Here is a 27,964-nt window from a genome sequence, read left to right as displayed (position 1 = left end):
TTGTTAATAACTGATGAATTAATAGAATTAAGTGTGGCCCTGTTGAACTCCCATTATTTCTCCTCATGCTGTATTTTCTATGCTTTAAAATATTTCCAAATGCTGCTGCTGTTCAAACATCATTTCTGAGAGTGTCTACTCTCAGGAACGCAAGTCAAACTGAGTAAGAAAAGAAAGGCCATGAAATAAACGTCTGAAAGGAAAGAAACCTCCTGTAACCCTCCAAAATAAAGACCTTTAGCAACATAGTTTTCAACATAAAATACGAGAAATGCTAGTTCATTTAACGTTTATATTGCCAAGAATTTGAATCATATGACACACACACACGGCTTATTTTCTCTCAGGAGTAATAAAATCTTTCTTGTTAGACATTATTCACCAACCTCTGAATTCTGAGAACTGACTGACAATTTTTAACTTCATCTGATGGCAGAATATAAGAGAAAAGTTATTTGCATACAAAAATAATTACTATTTATAGAATGTCATTGTTTTAAATTTTGCATATTAAAGTTTCTTTCACAACAGACTGTACAGGAAGTGCTAGAAAGAAGCCCTTATTACACCAAAGCAATACAGAAGAGTCATAAGCAAAATTCTAGAGGCAAAATTTATCAATACTATCTTTCATCTGCTTTTGGCCATTGTTGGGAGAACAGATGCTGGCCCAGATGTAACCTAATACAGGTTAGATCTTTAATTTTGCCTTGGTTGCTACTAAGACTTCCTACAGTTATTCTTCACACTGTATACTATAAATACGTATTTAGAATACTCAGTGTATTCCGTTTGAAAGATAAACATCTGCTTAATGCCACTATGAAAAGTGCTAGTGATCCATTAGAAATTATCTAAAGCACTAAAACAATGAATAATTTGTCTATTACTAAAGATATTCTCCTAGTTATACTGGTACAACACATGCATATTCACGTAGAAGTGACATTGGAGTAAACCAGGTCTTCAAACAACATTGACTTTGCAGGCTGCCAGATTAAATCACATCATTAGAAGACCCCACCCATTTACCTAAAGACCAGAATTTTTAAAGTATTTAACACTTTTATGCATCTTATTCCCACTCTAACCACATTTAGATTAAGTACTCCAGATGTCTGGCTCGCATATGTTTTCCAATTTGACCCACATTTGCCAAAGAAAAGCAGTAATACGCAGTTAGGCAATATTACTGACCAACATCTTACAGAGGCAATGCTATATTGCAACATTCCAGTTTTGGAGATTTTCTTTTTAAATAAAAAGTTTTATCTGTTCCAACTACCAAAGGAAGCTAGTTCACAGTCCTGCATTAGCTGAAAAGACTCTTTCCCTAGAAAAAAAAAGTTTTTAGGAATCCTTATTGTTACTGTTAAGTATTTTATACAAATTGTTTAGAAGGTCTTTTTAACATAAAACCTGTTTCTTATTATCAAGTACTCTCCACATAAAAGAGTTGGAGAAGTTACCATCTTCAGGCCTCTTTTTGCCTTTACTGCCGTTTTATCAAATTAAGTGCTACAAAGTTTCAACATGCAGAGTTCACTTACTGCTGCCAGAGGAAAGTCAGACAGCTGAAAATCCGGATGAGCCATGTTGTTTGTAATAAATTAATAGAGAAGTATGCAATTGAGCCTGGATACGATTTTTGCCATAATTTCTTAAAGAATATTAAAAATACAGTGTGTTGCTGGAAACAGTTACATAGAAGAACTGTTTCTTTAGTCAAAACCAGTCCTTCTAGTTGCAAAAAAAGTTAAGTAGTCTTTTCAGAAGCGTCAGGGAAAAGCATTTCATTACAGAAAATTAAAGAGGAAAAAATTTTTAATACAGGAATTTACATGCAATTGCAAATTATTCTGAGGTAACCACAGCAGCAGATAGCAAATACAATGGAAATAGTTTCTAGAGAAAGAATTTCATGTTTTTCTCATTACAATGCTATCTGTATGAATAAACTGTCAATCAATGTATTAAGCTTTCCTAAAACTGTAGACTGTTTTTAACAGTAGTTTAGTTATATACCATATGGAAATGAACATAACGCTCCTGCTTTGCTATCACAAATATTAATCGCTACTGTAATACAGGCTGAAGTAAATGCTTGTCAGAGTGTACCTTTTGCCAGGGGAAAAATTCTTAGGGCATGAGAATAAAGTTTTCAGCGAGTGGCCAAGGACAACTAGCAGAGATAAAAGCAAATAACTGGAGATTTAATTGCCCTCATCAGAAGACATCTGCTTTAATCAATGAGCAATACAATCTCCATGTAACTTTGATCTTCCTACTACTTAGAACGATCAGAAATACTTTTCATTTTTGTTTCAGCAGCATTAATGGCCAGTACTTCCCAGACACAAACAGACACAGCAAAGTATGTTTCTAAAACTTCAATGTTGACTTACTGCATCATGCCTTACCTTAACTTTATCTGCAAGTCCACCTAAAGTCTACCACAAGGCTTGACATGCAGCTGCCTACCTGCTAAATAAGGCAGATTCATATTAAACTGTTGTACTATTTCATAGATCATAGGCCTATTAAAATTTTACACTGAGGTCCTGCCCACTACCTTCAGACTATAAATAGTCTAAAGAAGAACAGTTCAAAAGAACACCACCCTTGGACCTAGAGATTCAAGCTGACAAACTCCAGAAATCTGGGAAGGCCATGTTTTGCCATCTCTACAGAAATCAGTAAAATACCACGCTCCCTTCCTGCCAGGTGCAAAACAGCTAGAGATCAGACACTTGGGGAAATAGAGCCTAAGTAATTTTTCACTAAAATGAAACAGCTATTAACTTGAAGCAACGGCATGAATATTTTATTCCTCTTCCTTAATCTATTCTCAAGCACTGTGGCAGCAGACACATCACACCAGATACACAGACCAGCAACAATATACAGGGTAGGATTATTACTATTACTTTGTTAACATACTGCTCTTCACCTACAAAACACGTACACAGAAGCTCTGAAAAAGTATCTGACCTTTACTTTTATGGAATCCAGTAAAACAAGAGAATACATTCTATTAAAAGAAAAAACCTGACACTAAACATCCAGGAAAATGCTGAAGAGTAACAGAGGGATCTGCAATAAACTTGCAGAATGCAATCCTCCTGGTTTTGTAATATGTGGCACCATTCCCAGTAAGACAAAGAATTCAGTACATGCCAATAATGCAGTTTCTTGTTCAAAAGACACTTTTCAGAAATGGCTAACCTGTATGTCCTTAAATACACATGGTTTGCAACAGTTCACGTTATCAGTAGCAGAGGTTTGGTGGCTGGAGAGCATCAGATTTCCTATCTGCACCAGCAACTCAGGAGAGACCGGTATTTCCCAGGAAAAACCATCAGGCTGGGGCTTGCTGCTCACACACCCCAGCTCAGCCTCACGTGTATAGCAGGGAGCCAGGGCTCTGCCCAACCTACCGACCATGCCTGGGGCTTCCCTTCCAGCTTGTGCAGCAGCTGCTATGTGCCTCCTGGCCACAGCAACGTTTCAGTTTGTATCTCACGGAAGCCAACGGTAACATACAATAACATTAACAGAAAAATCTACGACACGTTTGGTGGTAGGACTGAAACAGTTTCTACAATACCAGTAGTTCGGTGAGGTCTTATAGCAGTACTGCAATCTAAGCTCTCCCTAGAAAGCTCCACCAGAATTAATGTGGTATTTCCCTAAAGCATGAATACATCTCCAGTTAAGACCACATTTCTTAAATCAGATTTTTGTATCTTTTTAACAGACACTCTTTAAATTACTTGGACTTATGATCTGCAGCTACTAGAATTCATGTCTCTACAGCAAAATGCTGACTTGCCAAGTCCCACTGCAGGAAGGGCAACCAGCAAGTTCTGGATAATGTATTTTTTTCTTGAACCAATACAGGGACGCTCCAAAATGTCACAATTTACACATCGTTCCAAATAACAAAGTGCACAGTCAAATTATAAATCATGCTTTTATCTTAATAAATATTTCATGCATCAAAAAGTAGATATTTTCTTCTGCTAACTGCAGGTAATTTTACTGCAAAGACCACTGCTCAGGCAAAGTTGAATTTCATTCAAAACAGTAGAAAAATACCTACTTTGAGCAAACAAGAAATAGAACAGACAACAAAACTTACATGCGATGGTGATCTGAGGTAGCATTTGCTCAGCCAATGTTAATTTACTTTCATACTTAAATGAAAGCTGCATTTAGCACTCACCTTTTAAAAAAAATAGATCAACAAATGCTGGAAAATAATTTCAGTGGTTTTTAGGTCAGAGAGTGGTTAAAATACCAATGTCTCAATCAAATCCATAATTTGATACAATAACTTCAGGCAGATAAGAAGCAAATTATAACCAAATTGAGAAAAAATACTACTACATTCTCAGATATCAAATGGAAAATGGTTGTCTATAAAATATTTCTGACAATAAATTGTGAACAAGTAAAGCTAAAACAGAAGTGTTATTTAAATGAAATTCAAAATAAGTCATCCACTTAGTTTAATCTCATAGATAGCTGCCACTGTATGTTTATGTTTATTCAGCACAAAGTTATTCAATTATCAGTAGAATAAGTTAGTAGATGAACTATAAACACCTTCAGTGAGTCTCTGACAAACTAAGATGTCATTGTGACAAGTAGAACTACCACCACGAACCATGGAACTGGAAAGCATGTTCACAGTTGTGATGCCAGAGGACAAACCTAATGGGGTTTTTCAAAGAGCAGCGTGTGATACACACTTGAGGAGCTCAGAGTTGAAAATGACCTGGAGAAGCTAACATCCATTCATCAAGAAAAGTACTTCAAGCCATTAACATAAATCACTTCAATACTTACCAAAACTAAATTATATCAAGATTACTAATAATGGGAGCAGTTTTCTTTCTGTTTTTCATAGCAGGCAGATCTGTATTTTCAACAACGAAACATTTTAAATCCACTGTCAAGTGGATTGATGTATCTGCTACATCACTGTAGTACACGGTCCCACAATTTAATTACTTTGTTTCTCCACATCATATAAACATTTGCTTATTATAACAACAAAATGAAAGAATACCAAAGAACAAAGACTTCACATACTGTACCTGCAGAGCACAGTTCATCATTCGCACAATGTAGTCAAACTGCTGATGGTCCAGTATTGCTCGATTCTGTTTAACATGCAGGCCTAATTCCTGTGTCAGGCAGTGCCGAGCTGCCTTTCCTTTTAGGGCTCTCAGAGCTGCAGGCAGGGTCTGGAGAGAAAAAAAATCTAACTTCATGAAAATGAAATTAAATGGCTATTAAGAAACTGCAAGCGACAGTATAGTAAAGAATTACTTTGGAAATTACTCGTTAACTCGAATATCACACTTTCACATAATGGTTGATTTAGCTTGAGTCATTAAGTATTCGATTTTTTCAAATGCATTAAACAGCATTTCTCACCCACATCTGTAAACAGAGATGACTGAATACAGACAGGCATTGCATGGATGTGAAATCAGAAATGGACAGTGGTGTGTGAAAGCAAGTGCTCTATTCTGTACTAGCCAGGCCAGGTCTTGAGTTCGCGTTATCAAGGCCAACCAGCATGTTTTTTGATAATCAGTGAATGACAAATGGTTTTAGAAGTGGCATACCTCTCATAGCAACGAGGCCAGAAGACTGTTAAGCAATTTACCCTAAAACAGTGCCAAGAGAATATTTATGCCATGTTTTAAAGATGCAGCAAGTGCTACATCAGTGATTATCAATGGTGGCACTTCAGATTTAATGGGTGGTAACAGATAAATAAGAAAAGGTAGCCAATTGTATAAGGAAAGTTTACCATGCAGGGGGACAAAAAACTACTGACATTTTCCAGGTGCCTGTAAGCTGAAAGAGGTTAAAAACTGTGTTACACATGCATCAAAACTCTTTAAAAAGAGCTACACATTTTACTAGGACTTTTCCCATATGAATTTCCATAATATAACTTGTAAATCAAAAAACATTCATCCTCTGTCCTGAGCTGCACAGATTCAGAGATATACAGGTGATACTTTTCTGAGAAATCAAAAAATTTCTTGAAAAAATTCAACAGTCACTTCCGTACGTAGAATTAGATTTGAGTGTAGGTTTGACCGATTGTTCTAGAACCAATAATTGAAGTCTATGAACAGAATCAACAAAACATGGCAACTTCTTAATGTGAAAAAAATAAAAATGTTAAGGATGACAACTCACTAGTACATTTTAGTGAAGACAGACAAGCCAAATATTTACAGTCATCCTCCAGTTCTTTCAAATTAATTATTTTTAAAACCAGCAAAATATACCGTACTGAAAACTTCAAGAGCATTGGTTGACAAGCACTGAAATGTCTATGTACACCTTTGTTTACACTCCTCCTAATCAATACTGCTAGATCAATATACACACCTTTTTTAAAAAAAAATAATGTGGACAAGACTATTTATAATGGTAATATCAGATTAGCAAAAAGGGCTTCAACACACGCAGGTGGTATTATGAACTGCTTTTCAAACCCATTAGCCTCATATTACACAAAGTATTGCATTTAGATAATTAGTTTTATTGCTTACTTCATTAATTTAATAGTTACAATAACCATTAGTATTTGAAATAAGACTTCAAAATGTACTTTGTGACAAGGTCAGTCTCTATTTGCTCATTAACAGAACAAAGAGTTATTTGGGAAAGTTAAAATTTCATCATTATTACCTTTTCAGTCTCCAAAAATTTGTTTTCAAAAATGAATGAGATGCAGTTTCTAACAACTTCCAGCCTTTGTGCACTGTTGAAAACTGTGCTTGCTTTTTCCATTATGGAAACTAACAAAGAAAAAGAAGAATATTTACCTGTAAAATGTCTTCTACAAGCACCACAAAGAATACAATAAATTTATTGTAAAAACATAAAATAAAACAAATATTCAAGTCCCCTCCATTTTGTTCTGTTAAGCAAATACCATTAGTAAGCATATACAGATGGGAATATAAGATCCTGAATCTTTGGTTTTCCTATAGACTGTAAAAAAGAGTGTGTTTTGAATTTTAACTACAGCAGCTGATTCTCTTTACTACTTATTATATTAGTCTCAGAGGCACAAAGAGATTGTGTCTATACTGATGTACCACATACTAATGGAATATAAAAATAAATACAAATTAATAATACAGAGAGATATATATATGCATGTGTGTGTTCTGCAATGAACTACGTAGCCTTGCCTATTTTGTAACAGTAGATAACTATTTTTTCCTAAAGAATTCATTGGCCATGCCAAGAATTCTGTGACATGGAATAAAACCTGTTAGCTTATCTAGGTCCCAATATGCTGAGAGCTAAAGATCATTTTCTTAATGTAATGTTTAGCTCTACATTTTCAAGAAAATTCAGAATGAACAACTAACATTCTTTTTGTCTGTAGTACCAAATAAATAGAATATAAATGCAGAACATGGGCTTTTGTAAATAATAATGAGCTCCTAATATCCAAGGACTTTGACATACAGGACAGCAGGGATTATGAGTGTGAAAACTGTTCCTTGGGGAAAAAAAAAAAAAACAAACAAAAACCCAATGTTGACATAAAAATTAAATTATTAAGACAGAAAACCTTCTCTGGCATCTGCCTTTTTAAAGAAAGGCAACAGAACATGAGCACACACCCTTTAAATTTTCTATAAGTAACAGATTCAATTACATAGTCAAGAGCAAAGGCAGGTGAATAGAGTTTATCCTCCTCTTAGATAAATCCAAAAAGAAACAGGCTTGGAAGGGGCCTCAAGAGGCCATCTACTTCATCCCGCTGTCCCTAGACAGGATCAACTGTATTTATGTTGTTTCTCATGTTTGTCTAATATGTTCCCAAAGTTCTGTGATAACAGACTCCATGGCTTCACAAGAAAGCCGTTCAACTGCCTCACAATCCTCATTTGACCAAGTTTTTCCTGAAAAATAACTTTTGTACTGCAATTAAACCCAATATTTCTTATCACTACAGACTATTCCCTTTCTTTTTTTAATAGCCTTTTATGTAATTGAAGACTGCTATTATGTGTTCCCTCAGTCTTCTATTTTTCAGTCTAAACAATGCTTCATCTTTCCTTGTAGGTCACATTCTCCAGACCACTGGTCATTCCTGTTGCTTTCTTCTGAACTCTCTCCAACAGAACCAAAAATGGAAACAGTCCCAAAACAGATATAAACAGTCCAACTGAGGTCTTACCAAGTACGACAACAGGATTTCTCCATGGGGCTCACGGACTGTACTCCTGTTTATACATGCTACTTAGATGCCCATCTTCTTTGCAATAGCTTGACATAGCTGTGTCATGTTTGCCCTACGATCGTTATATACCCCAAGTTAATTTCTGAAGAACTGTTGCCCAGTCAGCTGCTCATGCCTATGCGAAGTTTTGCCAGCTTCATGTGTCCTGCAAGTTTACTAAACATGCTTGTTTACATCATCATTCACAATGACAAATATGACTATGACTAATAATTTTTTTCTGGCATTCAAATGAAATTAACAGGTCTACAATGTCTACATCCGTTCTTTATATTTGAATATAGGTATTATTTATTTTGAGACAGATGCTATGTTTGTTCCTTGCCTTTTTCCAGTAATTTACATGTCTTCCACTAGTCTCAAAGGAGAAAACCCTACAATTGAAAGCTTGGTTCAGCCATTCCCACAAGTAACCTGTGGTGATATTCATCAGACCTAGATGAGTTGACAATACCTAATTTAATAGTTCAATGTAACTCAGAACAAATCCTTTGTTGTTGTTAGAAATTATGCCACTCGCACTCCGGATGTTTGACTTCTTAGTAAAGGCTTGTGCAAAAGGGTTTTAAAATAGCAAAGGCAAACATGCCAGTCTATGTACTGGTTTACTACAGTCACTAAAATACAGTATTAACATGAAATCGGGAACACCACACTGCAGCTGTGCTAATTATATATTCAACTCATGAGATAGGATGACGAATACTTAAGCTGGGGAACAAGTAAACATACCAACAGGGGGACCCGCTGGAACAACACACTTCTTGTCCCCTCGGGTGGCAGGGGGGGCACCCTGACTCCTTGCGAGGCCTTCCTGGAGGAGCTCCTGCACCCGGCACTCATTGATCCGGGGGAAAGGGAGGATGTGAACCCGCAAGTGGGAGCCCTCCGTGGGCCGCGGCACTTTCTGGAATGCTATGTGGGGATTGGGATTCTCCTGCAGGTCAAAAGCAAAAGGTTATACACAAATGTGTATATACATAAGGCAGCGTTACTATCTGTCTCATCCAATTTTATTGCTGTTCTGTGTATCTGTCATACCTGAAAGACTAAGAAGCCAAGTATCTAATACAGATGACTAATACAACATTTTGTATTCATATCACCTTGACTCATTATCTGTAATACTCCCAACTTTGTTAAAGGCTTTTATAAAATTATTTTTCTCAACATGCAAAATTCAAAAAGAAAGAGAGCTAAAGAAAATCACTGCTTAACTTATGTTGATTTTTATGCAGCTTAATAAATATTTAGGACTTGAATAGAAATTAGTTTGACAACCTCTTCATTAGAGAGAGGGTTGAAGAATATTTAAACACAGATTTCTTCATTGAGTACTGAGAAATATTCTCATCTTGATCAAGACTATGAAGTGAAAATTCATTTTTGTACCATGTTGTATCAAACTACGGCCATCCCTCATTAGGGACCAATTTTCTATGTTTGTTCCATAAAAATGTGTCACACAGTTCACTGTTTGCACTAAAAAAAAAAAAATCTAGAAGTTAATATAGGTGATCAAAGAGAGTAAACGATGGGCCTAAGCTACAAGGAAAGTAAAAAACAAGCTGTCACATCAGATCTTGGGGTGTTCTCAAAGGATAAAAAAGAATTCTATTGTTGCAAAACCATCAGAATTTCCAATGTGACAATAAATGTTTGCATACATTTTTCTTCACTCTTTTATGGTCTGTAATAAGCCATCCCAAAGAAAGCTTTTATCCTTGTTTTGGGGTTTTCTTGCAGAGGTCTTCAGAATTAAGAAAAAAAATAAAAATAAGTTTCACATTGCAGAACTCTGACTTACTTGTTTTACAATACAAGAGAGCTGGAACTCTATGCAGGACATTTGAAGACTTGCTTTATGCAGGTAAGCTACGTTAGCGTTTGTCAATAGCAGACGCAGTGTCAGTGCAATATGTGTTCCTAAATGTTGATATGCATCTTCTGCCTCTGCTGTTCAGCAATCAGAAAGACCACATATGTCACAAACCACTAAGTTTCTCAACTGCCTCCACATTGATTCCAGTTTGTTTAAAACACACCTTCCAGAAAGGCATCCTGACGATGTGAAATTTCACAATTTCTTTAATATTTTTTTTTTTCTCAAATGACTGATACTTTTTTCTGTTTGAGTTTTGTTCTGGCTTCAGTTTGTACCTTTTCCAAAATACAGCCAAGATCTACATGTTCCACAAGGATTACACCACTATTCACAGGATCACATCTCATGTCTTGAGGAGTCATTCTTCATTCATATACCAGTGGTTATGATTAATCGTTTTTGAATTTACTGTTACCTAATTTGAATCTATGTTGTTACTTATTACTGGCTCCGTACCACTACCAAAGAGTGCTACTCAATCAATTAGGTTTCTCTTATACAAGCATAACTAGCTTGCAATAAAACTTGTAAACAGGAGCTAGCTTAATATTTTCATTTATGGGAGCAAAAGGCAACAAGGATATCAAATGCATCAACTTGAGAAACAGCCGCCAAAACAAAGCAACTACTTAGCCATATAATTTCTCTGCAGAGGAAAGTTTAACGAAACAAGCCAAAAAATCTAACTAGGGGGATGAGAGCAGCAGATGCCAGGAGAAGCAAGGCAGAGCAAAGGAACAGTCTCAGCAGGGAGTAACATTACATATAGCAGAAAAAGCCAGAAAGGGAGAATAACTATTCCACATTCCATTTTATGGAGAAGAGACATCCAGAGGAAATATACAGGAAGAGGTACTTTAATCGTGGACATCATGAACGTCAGCTGTACATGCTGTTAGGAATGTAGGTCTAATTTCGTCAACTACTGAAGCAGTATATGCCAAAAACCTCTCTAGACTTCCCACGTGTACCAGCTAGACTAATACAAACATCACCTCCCCCTAACAAACCTTGTCTCTTACATGTATCTAGACTGTCACATTTTAAAATATGATGACTTAAAACTGTGGAACAAGATGTCAAAATATGCCATGCAGTGAGTTTAAAATCAGGCAGCTCTAGGCATAATTTACAGAAGCAATTCACTCATCACAGTGATTTATTCTAAGATAGGCGTATGCATAACTACTAAAAATCTGACTTTTAAATGCACGAAGTCATTGAATTAGTGGTAGTGAAGTAGCAGCTCAATCACAACAGTATACATAAATCTCATCATAAGAAAAGACTAAAATGAATTAGTTTTGACACTGATTTTAATAAATAATTTAAGTGCAAAATTGCACATGTGCACATGCACATATGCTTTACAGACTTTTTCATTCTAAAAGGGATCTATACCCACTAGAAAACAAATACAAATGTTTATCACTTCCTTTGGAGTAGTTTAGTACCATAATAGCAGTTATATTGATTGAATCAATTTCCCATATTTATGGGATCATAGCACAATAATTATATGCTTATAACAAGTCTTAGCTCTTGGGGAAATCAAAACTTTTTAAAAGACAAATTGATTTTCAAGAAACTTTATTATAATACTGTTCATTTTTCCTGCTATATCTTCCCCAAATTTGAATTCACTCATCTCTTGCCCCGATAAAACTAGCTAACTTTAATATTGCCCACTGACTTTCTAAAAACTAACAGTCTCGAATGTTGCAGAACTGTCAACTAACATACCTTCTGACAGTGTTAACCTGAAAAAAAGACTTGAATTTGAAAAATGCACATTGCTATATACAGCACTATTAAATTAGTAGCAAAAAAATTTATATATATTCAGGTTTAATTTCCCATTTAGTTCATAATAGAAAATTATTCCATCAGTACTTATTAAGAGAATGCTGTAGGATGAGGAGGTACGCCATGGAATAAATAATATTTTATTACGGATTAAATCACATGGATGAAATGAATCTATGTAACAAAAATTCTAATGCCTGATGTTTCTCTTCGTTTTCCACAAGATACATTCTCTTATTGTAAGTCTGAAGTGTCAGTGCACGGATTATCAGTACACTTACTATTAAGGTACTCCAGTAAGTACGCCATACCGCATATGGACAAGAGACAACATTTCATACACATTTTTAAATGTGAAGTGGCTTTAGTCCACAATGATTTATTTGCTCTCTCTTCTAATGACTGCTATTGACAACACAGATTAAAATGTGTATCCATTCTTTCCTTCAAAAAAAAGCATAACAGTAATTCGGCAATTTCTGAGGTAAAAAAAGAGATACAGCGTGTGAGTGAGTGTGCCTGAAGACAGACCCACAAATTCTGCAACAAAGACAATATTAAAGCCAGACTAACCTCATTTAACACACTTTACTATTCACGCATTTCATTTACTTGAAATACACAGCTGTATTTTTATATCCAAAATCTAACAACACAAAATACTGCCGAATGCACTGGTTGCAACATTTTGGACTTCCTATGGAAAAAGATACTAATTTTATCCCAAACAAAGATTGCATTGACAGTGATGAAATATTTAAAGGCAATTGATCTGGGAAAAGAAAAATGACAGACACAACCCAAAAGAAAACCCCAAACACCCCAGAACTTAGCAGTACTTAGTGATTCTTGTGGTGTTTTTATGGAAGTGTAGATGTAAATCATGGCTTTGGGGAAGCGGGATATTGAAAAGAAAAGCTGATAAAGGCATTAATTGATGGTGTGGTAGGTACTGCTTCGTGCAGTCTGAACAACCAGAGGAAGTGTGAGGAGAATGGAGATTAGCTGATGCCAAAAAAACCCCAAAGAACACATAAAACCCCCAACACCAGCTAACGGAACAGTAAGAGATTTTACAAAAGCACCGTGTAATGTAAAGGCATGATAGGAAGGCAAGAATTAAACTGGAAATGGTATTCCATGAAACCTAAAGAGTCCAAGAAACAGCCTGTAAGAAATGAAATCGTGCTTGCTGAGCACACAAATCATGGGACTGGGTTGCAAAGCAGGAAAGATCTGCTGAAAGCATACGTTATGCAAAACCAAATGCAGTTTTCATATGGAAAACTGTTGAGCGGCAAGAAAAGAGATGTATTTGGCATCGACAGCTTCCAGCAGAGAAATTAACAGTTTATATACACCCTGTGAATATACAGTAAGAAAAGAGGATGCTAAGCAGCAGTAGCTCTACATAAATCAATATTAGCATTAATAAATCAGTATTACTATATTGAACTTCCTTCACATGTACAAAATTGATGACATTTAAAGTTCCAAAGTCTTCTGTCATAATGTAGATTAAGACTACCACAAGCAGACATTTCCATTTTCAGATACTGGATCAATCTCATAAATATGAAATTTCAGTGCTTCCATGTCAACTCCAAAAGTGCAGCAGGTATAGTAACTTACATTTTTGAAGAGCTGTTCTGCAAGTTCTCGAACATGCTTTATCATTTTTGGTGGGTTACCCTCCTCAGCTTTAATTCTTTCGACTTCAAAGGCTACCAACTTTAAAAAAGAAAAAAAAGGAAACAAAAATGTTTATAATTCACCTAAAAATAATTTATTTCCTATTTAAGTTTTGAAATGTTCATCTTAAATTGAAACTGAGCAAAGAAAAGTGAACACTGAAAACATGTGCAGAATCACAGTGCTCTGGAACATAAGACATTTTTACTTTCATATAGAGCTTATAGAGATATTTTAGTCCTACATAACACAGAAAGACCTACATACCTAAAACGTCCCTAACATTTCTAATACCACAATCGATACTTCTCATATTACTACGCAGAATAAACACCAAGCTCTGTTTGTAGTCTAAATTCCCACAAATCCATGGGCCCCCGTGGGATGCTCCCCTGAGTGCTGAGGAAGCTGGCAAATATTATTGCTAAGCCACTCTCCATCATCTTTGAACGGTCATGGAGGACAGGAAAGGTGCCTGAGGACTGCAGGAAAGCCAGGCTCACTCTAGTCTTCAAAAAGGGCACAAAGGAGGACCCAGGAAGCTACAGGCCCATCAGCCTCACCTCCATCCCTAGAAAGATGATGGAACAGCTCATTCTGGAGGTCATCTCTTAGCTTGGGGAGAAAGAGAAGGTTATCAGGAGTAGTACTCAGCATGGATTCACCAAGGGGAAATCATGCCTGGCCAATCTGATCGCCTTCTATGATGGAATAACTGGCTGCCTAGATGAATGGAGAGCGGTGGATGTAGTCTACTTTGACCTCGGTGAGGCTTCGGACACTGCCTCCCACAACACCCTCACAGGTAAGCTCAGGCAGTGTGGGTTAGATGAGCAGACAGTGAGGTGGATGGAGAACTGGCTGAATGGCAGAGCTCAGAGGGCTGTGATCAGCGGGCAGAGCCTGGCTGGAGGCCTGTAGCTCGCGGTGCCCCCCAGGGTCAGTGCTGGGTCCAGGCCTGTTCCACTTACTCATCATGACCTGGGTGAAGGGGCAGAGCGTGCCCGCAGCGAGTTTGCTGATGATACAGACCTGGGAGGAGCGGCTGGTTCCCCAGAGGCTGCGCTGCCATTCAGCGGGACCGGGACAGGCTGGAGAGCTGGGCGGAGAGGGACCTCATGAGGTTCAGCAAAGGCAGGGTAAGGGCCTGCACCGACGCAGGGACGACCCCGGGCACCAGCACGGGCCGGGGCTTGACCTGCTGGAGGCAGCTCTGCGGAGAGGGCCCTGGCAGTCCCGGTGGGCAGCAAGTTGCCCCGAGCCAGCGGCGTGCCCTCGCGGCCAGGAGGGCCAGCGGGACCCCGGGGTGCACGAGGAGGCCCGTGGCCGGCAGGTCGAGGGGGGTGATCCTGCCCCTCTGCTCTGCCCTGGTGAGGCCGCACCTGGGGTGCCGTGTCCAGTGCTGGGCTCCCCAGTTCAGGAGAGATGGGGAACTGCTGGAGAGGGGCCGGCGGAGGGCGGAGAAGATGATGAGGGCACTGGAGCATCTCCCTGATGAGGAAGGGCTGAGGGAGCTGGGCCTGTTCAGCCTGCAGAAGAGAAGGCTGAGGGGGATCTTATGGGTGTCTACAAATATCTCAGGGGCGAGAGTCAAGAGGACGGGGCCAGGCTCTTCTCAGAGGTGCCCCGCGACAGGACAAGGGGCAACGGGCACAAACTGCAACACAAGAAATTCCATCTGAATATGAGAAAAAAGTCTTTGCTTTGGGGGTGACAGAGCCCTTGCACAGGCTGCCTGAGAGGCTCTGGAGTCTCCTTCTCTGAGAAATTCAAAACCCACCTGGACGTGACCGTGCAACCTGCTCTAGGTGAACCTGCTTTAGTCGGGGGGTTGAACTAGATGATCTCCAGAGGCCCCTTCCAATCTAAATCATTCTGTGATTCAAATAAATGCCAGCACAGTAAAAATATGGCATTACTTTTTAAAAGAAAAAATGTTTGTCCCAGTTTATATTGTTTGGTATGTATTTAATTTTTCTCAATTCATTTTTCAGTGTTTCTAAGAACATAATTAAATTACTCAAAATAATTCTGTACTAGCACATGTAATGCATGATGAAGTTCCAAACCTGACAACAGAAACAGCATTACCATGATTTATACAACTGTTTAACTTCATACATATTAGCAGGGCATAATATTATTTAAGTAAGTTAGAAAAGTATGCTTAGTGGAAAATGAGAATTAAGAAGATTAGTATAAACTTTATATAATAAACAGTAAAGATTCATAAACACTTTAATAATTCTTCACATGCTGAAATATCATAGATATATTTTAGTTTTATTTGGGAATACAGAAATAGTTGTCACCTCATCAAAAAGATCACAGGCTCTAAAAGGCGGACCCCTCTCTGACACAAAACCAGCAAATGCCATTCCATTGAGAACTTTGGTTAGAAAGTCATTTTCAATTAAGCCTCGCTGACCCAAGAAGGCTGCCTGCAATAAAGAGAGAAAAAAAATGCATTTGTTTTATCAGTATCAAAACTGCAACTATTTATGCACTAATAGTTACACGTTTTCACCAGCTTATATTAATCTGTGATACTTTCTAATTAAGTCTTTCATACTACCTAGTATCTTCTTATACCTAAATTCAGAAGCAATGTAACAGGAAGTTTGAGGCACATATTTTACAAATCTCATAGGTAATAAAATAGAAAACTAATGCTTTCAAGTATTGTCTTCTAATGACATACATATGTTTTCAAAGTTCCACAATAATGCCTCAAATGTTTATTTGCATTACATTTTAATGTTAACTTTGTTTCTCATTTCATTACTGACTCTACAATTAGTCCCACTAATATGCATCAATATAGTGCTATGTCAAAATTATACACTTATCACATTTGGGTTTATTGGTTGTTTGGGTTTTTTTAAACTTTAACACTTGTTCAAAAAGCAAGCTCATGGAAATAACATGGCACAGACAAATACTAACTAAATATACATAACCGCTTCTCCTTACCTTATGGAAATGAATTACTGGTTCAGCATGAATTCTGATCAGCTGAAGACATGACCGGTATCCTTGGAAAAGTTGTGCAAATAGCCTAAGGAAGATTGCTCGCACTTCTTTATCCTGTAAGCAGTAATTGAATATGCTGTCAAAACATCTTTGTATTGTAAACTTTTGCACACTTTGTATAAAGCTATCTGGAAAATGCCTACAGATTCATCAACAGAGCATACAAAGTGGAGATACTTGTACACATACAAAACTATCTTATACAAGCTACAGGTTCACTGATCTGTCCTCAGATAGCAACGATAAGAGTTAGTACAAATTCACACCTTTACTCCTGGTGATCTTTTCTAAGCTTATTCTGTGCAATGCAAGTGTAACTGTTGGGGTGGTCATGTAGTGAACCCCACGAAGGAACTCCCGTGAGAGAAAATTGATGCTAAAAAAAAGAGAGAGGGTATTTTAGCCTGCATTTATTCCCTAAAATAAGTGTGGCTCTGCAGCACTACACAAGCAGTGCCTACCATTCCAGTGCCATCAGAATGGGCAGGGGTGGCAGGGAACGAAGCATAGGAGCATAAGCTGGCACTGTTGCTGCTGGGGGAACCAGGCTCAGAGCACCACAGGCCACCCGCTGTGGCTATGCCAGCTGAGGAGACTGCCCTAAGTTTGCTCAGCTACTTATCTAGGTCTCTTCAAACTCATGTCTTCACGTGCCAATCTACTGCCACTGAAGTAAGCCGGGGTTAGTTTAAAAGTTTAAAATCGTACATATTTAAAGTCCTGGTTTATTTTGATTTAAAAGAGTAAGAGTGCTTACGTAAACATTGACGGATTAATGGAAATTATGTGAACAGATGGGGGCAGACTTGGGGCAGTGACATCTTCAGCTGGCCCAAGATGCAACTGAAGAGTGTGATCAAATCCTGTGTCGCCCATGCTATTTTATCTTCTCTCAGGTACCTACTCAGACTGCAGCCGTGTCTAAAACCTGAGGGTCCTAAAGATTTTTTTATGACTTCAGGTTTTATGGTGTCTTAAAGGACTTTTTAGATGAAGTCTGACTTCAGAAGTTACAAGCAGCAAATAGTATTAGTTTAACTAATCAGGTAAACAGCTGATCTGCTAAACAACAAGTAAATACAACCTGAACAAATTAAAGCTTGTAAAAACTTTTTAAAGAAATAATTTTAGGTATATATAAGATTCTATAAAGCTGTCCCACTGGAATATTTTTTGAGATGTCTCTTTACGCTTCACAGGAACATGACTGTTGTAAGGGTTTATATTACTGAGAAATAGTCTCATTTTCTTTGTATCCAGGCTGCTCTCCAATATTTTAACAGGTACATTTGTACCCTGACCTTTTGGACTACTTGAAAACATGGTTCGTTGTTTCATATTTAACAAAATTCTTGTTTAGCTACAAAATTTTATGGATTTATAACTTCACTATTCAAAGTAAGATCTTAGCTGAATTCTGCCATTAGTTTAAATGAAATCTGGGTGACATTCCCTGTCTTCAGCAATGAGAAAGACAATCTTAAAACAAGAAATAAGAACAACAAATACATTGTACCACCTAGGATTTTTACATTTTCAACTACACAAAAACCCCAGTGTGTGTTCTTGATTTGGCTTTTGGGTTTTAGTTTGGAGTCCCAACTGAAGTTCCATTCTAGACACTCCTACAAGTGAAAACAAGCAGCTTTTCCACGTTATTCAGTTATCAAGGCTTCACAACTACTTTTAAACTAAATAAACTACATTCTAGTAGAAAACTTCCTACAGACTTCTTTTAGCATAGATAAATACATATAGTTTCATTCAGGTTGAGGCTCATTAAAGCCAATTAACCATGCATGGTTAAAAACACATAGCTCCTTTCCCAGTATGTCCAAGCATACAATGTATGATAATTATCATTATTACTATAAACCCAATAACCTACATTTTGCTGACACAGCTACCACTCCTATCTTTACTCATACTTATTCTAAAATCTAGATCTTGAAATACATTTTTAATGCTTCTGAGCTTTTGCGGGGGAGGGGGATGAGGAGGATGGCGTCTATAGGAGAGTTTAATTTTAACAATTACACAAACACACAAAAGGACCAGTTTGTCCACTCATGTAAAATTCTGCAGCTTTACTGGTCTGTGAAACAGAGGAGGCACAGACTTAACTCAACAGTCAACAATATTAAAAGAAAATAAGGTACTTCCCTATTAATACAAATATGTTTATAAAAACTGCAACTCATTTCAATGCTATTAGAAGGCAGAATGCAAAGTCCTAGGACATTTCTTTGCTCTACCAATAATACTATAAAGAATATGGATATGGAAAAGAAAACACAGAGTAGAAAATCTTAAAAAGAAAGTTAGTGTAAAATGTCTACTTAAATTTTTCTACTTAAAGTCAGACATAACACAGAAATCTTACCAGCATTTTTGAGTGTGATAAAGCTGTTCGTGGGGGAGGGAATGCATAATCTGCTGTTTCCAAATCAGGATGCAAAACCTAGAGAATTTTTTAAACAAAATTTTTTCCCCTCATTTTGCTGAGGAAAGGATAAATTACTTCTTTTCTTCTTTCTCAAATTAATATTCACTGATAGTAAGTACCTCAAATAATAGCTTGAGTTAAATTATGAAGACTGTATGAAAATAAAGGTGGAATTAATTTCTCAGCTGCAGATTTCTATAAGCAAGCCAGTCATCAAAAACTCCTATTACAGTCAATAAAGCTAGTCAATACAGTTAGGGATTTTAGAGTTGATTCACGTGAAACAGATTAAGACAGCAAAGTCTTCTCTTTCAGATAAAAAGATTTGTTCAGAAGCCTCCAAATAAGGTGATTTCTTACTTATGGCAATGATATTAAGACGACAAACTTAATTACTTTTTTTGGTGATTCCCTAATGCAGAATCAGTAATACTTGAATATTGATATGGGGCATCATACAAATAAACATTAAGACTCATTGGTTATTCATTTGTTAAACTTCAAGACAATGTATAGTTGAAAGGAATTTATAAAAACAGAAAAGAAGGTAAACTGAATAGTAACAATGCTGCTTAAATACTGAGGTTAAAGTCTCATTACAAATCATTATTAGGAAGGAAAAATTACTACCTATCAATAGTGAAAGGCAGAAAATCAATAGCGAAAAAGTATTTTAGCAGTAAATTACTGATGACATTAACTCTTAACTTCTGCTAATAAACTCTTCTAAAAACAGGAATCTTGGCACGAATCATCATTTTAAATGTCACATTTCCAGTGTGTTTGAAAGGGATTTAATACTGAAATGAATTTTTCATTCTTTAAAAATAGGTGAGAGGGTAGTAAATGGGGTTTGTATCAAAACATACTAGAGAAAGTGCCATTTGAGTCTGATGTAGCAGTGGCTCTGGCAGCTGAGAAAGATGAATGCATTCAGGAATTTTAATTGTGCCTCCATCCAGGTCTGCTATGATTACATCTAACTGTAAAGGACAAACACACACATTATCACTAGCGCACACTGTGAGCATAGTTTAAAAACACAACAGTTCAAATTTCATGATCTACACATACTTAGGTTAAAATAAACAAATAAAAACAGTATTAGCTTTAATGTATAAAATGCTTTCGATAAAAGAAATATTCCAAATAGTTCATGTTACTGAATCTAGCCACGAAAAATGAATGTAAACCAAAGAAAGTGAAATTAGGCCAAACTTTCAATAGTGACTTCTGTTTCTGGGTGTTCCAGGTCTGTATTCAGTGATTTGAGATATCTAATAGGCTGTTTGTAAAAGGACACAGTGAGGACAACAGTAGATAAAATTACATATTTCTAGGCAGCTCTGTAATCCTGGTTGTTTCTCCAAGCACATGCTTAAAAAGTAACGATAAAATAAAGTAATTGAGGATACATTTGAAAATCCTAAGGGAATTGTTCAAGCTCATGACAAATACATGATAAAGCTGGAAATGGAACAATTCCCTCCCATCCTGCACTAGAACCAAATCCTCTCCCTCCTCCATTTTATAGTCTCAATGTGTTTACAAAAGAATTTATGCTTTTTCTTTTTTTTCTCCTGATTGTCTTACTTTGCTCTATGAATTATTTTAAAAGTATATGAATTGTTCATAGAATCATCTTTAAAGCACAGAAAATCTCTGCAACTAAACATCACAAATGACACTGTGACTATGAAGAGGCTAGGTAGACATACTTACAAGCTCATGAATGTCATTGCGAAAGACAGAATGTACACCAATTATGAAAGGTGTTGGTGAGCTCAGAACTTCTAATAGCTGTGCAGGAAGAATTGGAATATAGGGATAACTGTGAAAAGATTAAATAAAATAGAATAAAATAAAAGCTTCTGACTTATCCTTTCAGATAGGACAGCTTTTTTTCTTTAAAAAAACCAGAAAACAAAAAACAAAACATCCCCAAACAATTCTTCCTATTATGTATTAAATTTACTATGAATACCTGTATTTCAAAAATACAAAAGATGAAAGTATTAGATAAATACTTCTTTATAAAAAGTGCTATGCTGTTTTGTCATGTAAACTCCAGAAATTATTATATTATAGCCTCTACAATGTATTGTAAACAAGTGCATTATGTAAAATAAGGGAAGCCTATTTATATTTGTAACATTTATGATATACAGACATTATATTCGTCCACAACTTTTAGGTAACTAAAGACCCTAAAGTTATGTATAATACCTTCATTTTTAAAACATGGCTAGTTTTTGATCAGACACCTACAAATTCAGCCTTTTGTCAAGTACTGTTAATGAAGAAATCTTTAAATGACATCTTTTCCTTTGATACTGAATTGACAACTAAACATTAAGTATAGGACACTGTATTTCCAATATTGTTTACTTGATTTGACAAATAATAATATCAGCGTTTCCATCAGAGCGACATGAAACTATGGATCTAAATTTATCAATGTCTTTCAACACCTAATTTACAATTATTAAAAATTTACATTTGTGACTACTTTACATTAAGATATTTACATTAAAACACATTAAAAAACTCACTTTCCATTTTTTCCTTTTTATTCTATATTAAAATGAAGCCCATATCTGAAATATTTTAAATAAAAACTATTAAATTACAAGCATGTTTTGAAACAGGTAAGTCAGAATGAATGTCTTCTTCCTAGAATAGCTTGATAATAAGTTTTCCATTTCAAAATGCTAGATTCAGATGTGGTTTTTTAGAGGATCAGTTTGCTGATTTTAATTAATTCTCTGCTGGACATTTGTCAGTGACTTCAATCTGTGATACAAACTAATGCAGCTGCTATCTTAAAACCACAGAATCTCTCGGGTTGTAAAAGGCCTCAGGAGATCGTTAGTCCAACCTATTGCCCAAAGCAGGATCAAGACTGAATCCAGATCAAGTTGTCCTGGGCTCTGTCCAGCTGCGTCCTGAAACCCTACCAGATGGGAGTGCAATAGGCTCTCGGTTGCACCGCTTAGGTATCCTCGTAATAAAACATGTTCTCCCTGCACAGAGTCAGAAACCTCCCTCTCCTGTTTCGGTTTATGACCCCAATCTCTTGTTCTCCTGCCACACACCTCCTCTTACGTATTGTCAGGCCTCTATTAGACCTCCCCTATACCTTTTCCATGCATTTCCTCATGGATCATGACTGTCAAGTTTTACCACCCATGTGATGTTTTGAGTAGAGTTTCTACAGTATTTGTAGGTAGGATGTTTCTCCTTCAATTGTTTCCACTGTTGTGATGCAATCACATTTTTTTAAATGATGTGTACAGACTAGGACCTGTGTATTTTATCACAAAAAAACCTTTGCATGTTTGAACAAACATAGCACAACTCCTTTTGTTAAAGACAATGTTATGTAAGTTACAAAACTAGTCAAAGAGTTCAAAGAATGGAAACTCAACTCACCTGTATTTGAGGGGAAACATCAAAGACTCCAGAGCCCTACAGGCATCACTGAGCCTTTGAAAACTGGCTGAGTGAAAGAGAACCTTATTTTCTGTAAGCACGGCACAGAATAAGCTGAGTACATTTTGGATTCCTTAAAAAAAACACAAAACAATAACAAACACACACAACCAAAAAGAGAGAGAGAGAGAGAGAGAGAAAACTGTAACAATGTGCCAAAAGAAGAATCAAAATCACATTAAAATGTACCATTACCAGGAGAAATTTTCAAAAAGCGTAAGATAAATGCAAAAATGGCTGATGTCCAAGTTTTTCTACCTTTTATTTAACTAATGCAGCTTCCTTTCTATTTTGCAGGTTGCTAAAATACTATCTGAATGTATTTCTATATTTCAAATACATTGTATTATATCTACCTTTCAATATCACTTTCGATGATTTATTTCCTCTTCTCAGCACAAATCCCAGCAATGCTTAATAACAACTTCAAACAGTATTACATTTATCTTCAGCATAGCCTTCTGTGTATCTAGAATTCAATTCTGGTCACTGATTTAGGCTTATCTTGTAAACCTTTATGTATCTCCGTGGGGGTGGGGAAATAATACTGCTGAGCTCAAAAGAAAATGACAAGACTTCCTAGTAAATATATTCATACTTTATCCATGGAGAGCATTCTAGAAGTCACAATGTGAAAAAAAGGCAGCAAGACCGTATATGTCATGAGAAGCGTATGTTAAAGAAGAGCTGACCATTTAAAACAAGCCCCACCAGATTTAGGGTAAGACTCATGAATCAGATGATGCGTTGTTGTTGGGTTTGAGGGTTTTTTTTTAAGACAAGATATTTACCTAGGAGACAAAGCCATGTGTTTTCAGGGAAAACCAAAAATACATTTCCTTTAAAACAAAGACCCATCCTGAGAAGCAGACATGTCTGAGATACGTGAGATATGCTGAAATTTATGAAATTTCCTGAAACGTACTGGAATGTATGATGTTTCCCTGAGGGCATAGCTTGTGTTATCAGTAAGACAGCCTGTACTACCTTTACAAAGCTACAGCTTATCTTACAATAATCTTCGCAATAAGAAGTGTGACTACGGAGAGCCACTAGACTAATATGATAATTAACACTTTGTTTTGAAAAATCTTTCTTTCCCGTGATGTTGTTTAATAATTTGCTTTGCTGGAGTGGAGCTCCGTTCACAAATATAACAGAAATTCAGAATAAAAGGGATTTGGGAAGGGTTGCTGAAAAAAAGACTTAATTCTTAGGATGAACAAGTCAAACAACAACGTAATAGCTTGTGGTTTTGAACTCCGTTCTCCAAGAATCCCAAGCACAGACTCATGAAATCAAAGGCAGAGACTTGAGAGGACTCAAGGACAGAAGGCTTTGTTATAACGCTAGAGTTACTGTTGCAAATATTTGCTATTGTTTTCAGTGGCATAATTAATATTGTGCTAGTATAAAACAAACTGCATTGTAATACACAATGTAAGGATAGCGTTAATGAAAAAAATAGAACTAGTTGCCTCATGTGAATGAATTAGCACTCATCAGTGAATTATTAGAAGCTGACTTGAAATAGCATCCTTTCTTGTGTATTTATTTATGACAGTATATATACATTAAACACAAAATTAGAAACTGCTGCCTGTGTAAAAAATGTCTCTGTTAATTTTTGAAAACTTCAGCTGCCCTTTTTACGCAAAACTACCTTTGCTCCTTTCACAGAATATTTTTAAGATTGTTTTGGATTATACTTTTTGTTTTAAACCAAAATTTTGTTTTCAGGCTGGGGGGGACAGGTTTACATAATTTCATTCCACAGCAAGTATCTTACTAAGACACATAATTTTTTTCAAACATCTGATACTTTTTTCCTATAATCAGACACAAAAATTCTCAAACAATCCTCTATAAACCTGCAATGTTCTGGCAGGTATTACTGGAGAAAATAATACCTAAAAAACTCACAAAACAGATACTCTCAACATTTGGTACAATTAAATTCCCTGAAAAACCCTCTTGTGATCAAAATATCTATAATTAAAAATTCTTGAAAGAGATGGGTTTCCATTCTGCATGTCTTAAAACTGCAGCCTAGCCTGAAAGGTAACAGTTCTAAAATATTTTCTGGATGTTATTGACTTTAAACTATGTTTTACAAAGAATTAACACATTCCTTTACAGAAAGTATTCAATTGAAAACAAGCTGTGTATAAAAAAAAATAGCCCTTTTTTCTAGCTATATGATATTAACTTGCTGTCGATTATGACTATTCAAGAGTCTAGAAGGAATATCTTAAGTCTAATACCTTTAAATGACCTAAGACCTATACAGTATCAGCATCTCACACTTGAAATCTCTTCTGAATATCGGCTTCCTCATCAGATATAAAACAACACAAAAATCTTAATAGCATATAATAACTGAGCACTTAAAAATGCAAACATTTTACTACCAGAATAGCTGAATGAAGTGGAAATCAAGATTTTTGCTTATGTATAAGGTGAAACAAGTACTTCATAGTATTTGAACACTGGCCTTCTAAAAGGAAGATGTGCATAAAGCAGTCTGACTTTCTTATGTTGATACCTGTCCATGAAGCCAAAACAAAATATTACAGTTACATTGATTTTGTTCTATTAAAAACACTGAGAACACACTGGCCATAAAGGATGAGATCACAGCGGCTCCTAGGGACTACTACAGTAATATGCTATTGTACAGTTAAAAGAGGTAATCTTCGCGCTCATATATAGCATTAACCTGTATGCCCATTTGATTTTTATCTCTACCACTGTAAAATTGATTTTTCTAGGTGTTTTCAATTCACAGAAAACTGTGGCTGTTTAGTCAGTGTAACATTTTTTTTTTCTTGCTGATTTTTCTCGATAGTTTCTTTTAAGAACCCAAGCTCAGGTACACTATGCTAGAAGCCAGATCAAAATTCAGTGCTGAAATTCCACTGAAGTTCCACTTTTCTATCCAATAGACTATGTTCTTGGTAAACAGAAAAATAAGGTCTTAGTTTCTGTAAAACTCCAGGGAGAAAAAAAGGTACAACAACAGGTTTGTCATCTGATTTCATCTACAGTAAGTCTGGAGGACACAAGTTCTATGGTCCTCCCAAGGTTCTACTGGAAGGATGAAAGGACTATACTCAAAAGACAACACTTCCTGGAACAAAAACAAAAACAAAACAACAAAAAAAGTAGTAAACCAATGCCTTCCTTTTATTTAAACAATTAAGCAGCAATTACATGGTTTGTAAGGCTTTCAGAGTTTCACTAGGGAAATTAATGCAGTTCTGCTGCATGTCAGTGGTTGCAAATAAAGCTTCAGTTTGTATGCCACAAAGGCGTTTCTCATTGTAGCTTAATCAGCACCAATATAATCTGATATTTAATATTAATATTTTTAGCAACTATCTCCCATGTATAAACTCAATGCCACATGGAAGAATATTTACCACAAACATATTTTTATTATGTTGCACTAGTTGGTCTCTCAGATGTTCACTAAATTTTAACTGTCCATGAAAGACTAATTTCCAGTGTTTGCTGTTATATGAATGCACCTTATGTAGCCTGAGATTTGCAGACTTAGACAAAAGCATCGCTTTATCTGCAGAATTATGGGAGTGACCAAAGTTGAGAGCATCTAAACACTCCTCTTATTTATTATAAATAAATAATTTTTAAAAGCAGGTCTTGTAGGGAGTAGCAGGAAAAAAACAGTTAAGAACGCCGGGAAATACCCAGCCTTCTCTGTGAGTTTGAACAGGGACAACTGAAAGCCATCACCAAAACAAGGAGACAGTCTGGCAGCGGCAAGGAAAGCTCCCTGGGCAACTGCTCACATTGAAAGAGGTAAGAAGCACTATCTCTCCAGTCCGCCAATGCCTGTCACACGTCCAAGTTAGCGGGTCCTTGGAAAAAGCAGTTAGAAGCAGCTATGAAGTATGCACATTACTCATCAGCTACAACCCCTGCACAAGGCAAGAGCTCAGCAGAGCAGCAGAGTGCCACGCGCAGGGTACAGATCTCCCGCACACCCTGGCTGCATGGCTGGGCTGGGTCTAAATGCCTCCAAGAAACTTGCATGGGAAATGTGAGATTGTTACCTAATGTAACCAACAGAATTTTATAGATGTTCTTAACTTCATACTGAACCTGGATTGAATCTCCATTGAGAAGTTATTTCTAAGTTCTCTCGACTATTTTCTGCAGAAAGTCACCTCACTAAAAGTGGCCACATTTCAGCAGAGACAGAAAAAGAGACCAGGAACCTTGTCTGCTTGCATTTTAAAACAAAATTTTAAAACAAGTAATATTTCTCCATATTGAACTGTAAGGTGCCTACAAAACAAATTAACATCCCACAATGGGAGTATTTGACTTCTCTTGTGTAATTGGGGTTCCTATAAAAATGCATAAATAAATTACAAGAAATAACAAAACAATTAAAAAAAAACCAACAAAAACCAAACAAAAAACCCCAACCCAATACCCAAGGTAATTTCTTTAGGTCTTTCACAAAAGCCAATTTAAAGTAGGAACTTTACTGGCTCTCACCCTTTTCTTTCCTGAACGAAAGATTCATGGTCCAAGAAACGTTAAACTTACACCTAAGGAGAGGTTCTGAAGTTTCGGGGCTTTTTCTGCATAATAGAAGCTCATCACCAATACTGACCCACTTCTTGAAAACAGGCTGCTCAAGTTTGGAAATGCACTTGGACAGTGAAACCCAGGTTAACCAACTGAAAAATCTGTCCAGCCCAGACAGCTGCCTTGGGATCAGCTGTTTTCCTTCCCTATCTCTCTTTTTATTTTTAATACTCCGTATACAATGCAAAAAAATATAAAATAAATAAAACCAAGTGCGTAATATAGACATCTAATCTGGAATTTTTGTATTTTCAAGATGATAGCCACTAACTCAATACAAAATTATTGCTCCACACATACTGGGAAATATGTATCTTCAGGAATATCAGCAATACGACAAATGGAAGGGAAATTTTCAACTGATAGAATCAAAGAAATCATAAATAGCAGAACGGTTGATTACTTTCCTTTTTTAAACCACTTAAACTATTATATTATTTGCCAAGACACCAAGGTGTCATTTGAAGCCTTCCATGTTGTTTACTGAAAACAGACGGTTCCAAATAATAGCCTGGGCCCGTTTCCTCATGCTACAAGACACAATTGTGTCTGTCTGTAACCTTGAACCGTCTACTGCTCTTCAGACTCCACACTACATCCGATGCTAATTTGTCAGGGCATAAATAGACAACACGAAAAACAACAAACAAGTTGATTTTTACAGATTACTCTTTTGCAGTCTACAGACAGACAT

General features: G+C 36.5%; 1 protein-coding gene across 5 annotated transcripts in view; it reads right to left on the bottom strand.

Annotated features, from left to right (window-relative positions):
- SBF2 (SET binding factor 2) overlaps positions 1 to 27,964 on the bottom strand; it is a 255,131-nt gene that overhangs the window by 90,614 nt on the left and 136,553 nt on the right. For all 5 annotated transcript variants that reach the window (XM_056353901.1, XM_056353896.1, XM_056353899.1 and 2 more), the window contains exons 7-16: positions 22,591 to 22,723; positions 20,881 to 20,989; positions 20,028 to 20,141; positions 19,096 to 19,173; positions 16,653 to 16,766; positions 15,992 to 16,120; positions 13,620 to 13,718; positions 9,029 to 9,233; positions 6,724 to 6,833; positions 5,103 to 5,252 (exon numbers count right to left, since the gene is read on the bottom strand). In XM_056353901.1, the coding sequence (XP_056209876.1) occupies positions 5,103 to 5,252; positions 6,724 to 6,833; positions 9,029 to 9,233; positions 13,620 to 13,718; positions 15,992 to 16,120; positions 16,653 to 16,766; positions 19,096 to 19,173; positions 20,028 to 20,141; positions 20,881 to 20,989; positions 22,591 to 22,723 (1,241 nt within the window). The remainder of the gene's footprint in view (positions 1 to 5,102; positions 5,253 to 6,723; positions 6,834 to 9,028; positions 9,234 to 13,619; positions 13,719 to 15,991; positions 16,121 to 16,652; positions 16,767 to 19,095; positions 19,174 to 20,027; positions 20,142 to 20,880; positions 20,990 to 22,590; positions 22,724 to 27,964) is intronic.

Source organism: Falco biarmicus, chromosome 10 (assembly GCF_023638135.1).
Source record: "Falco biarmicus isolate bFalBia1 chromosome 10, bFalBia1.pri, whole genome shotgun sequence".
Classification (NCBI taxonomy): domain Eukaryota; kingdom Metazoa; phylum Chordata; class Aves; order Falconiformes; family Falconidae; genus Falco; species Falco biarmicus.
This window is presented reverse-complemented; position numbering and strand designations above follow the sequence as displayed.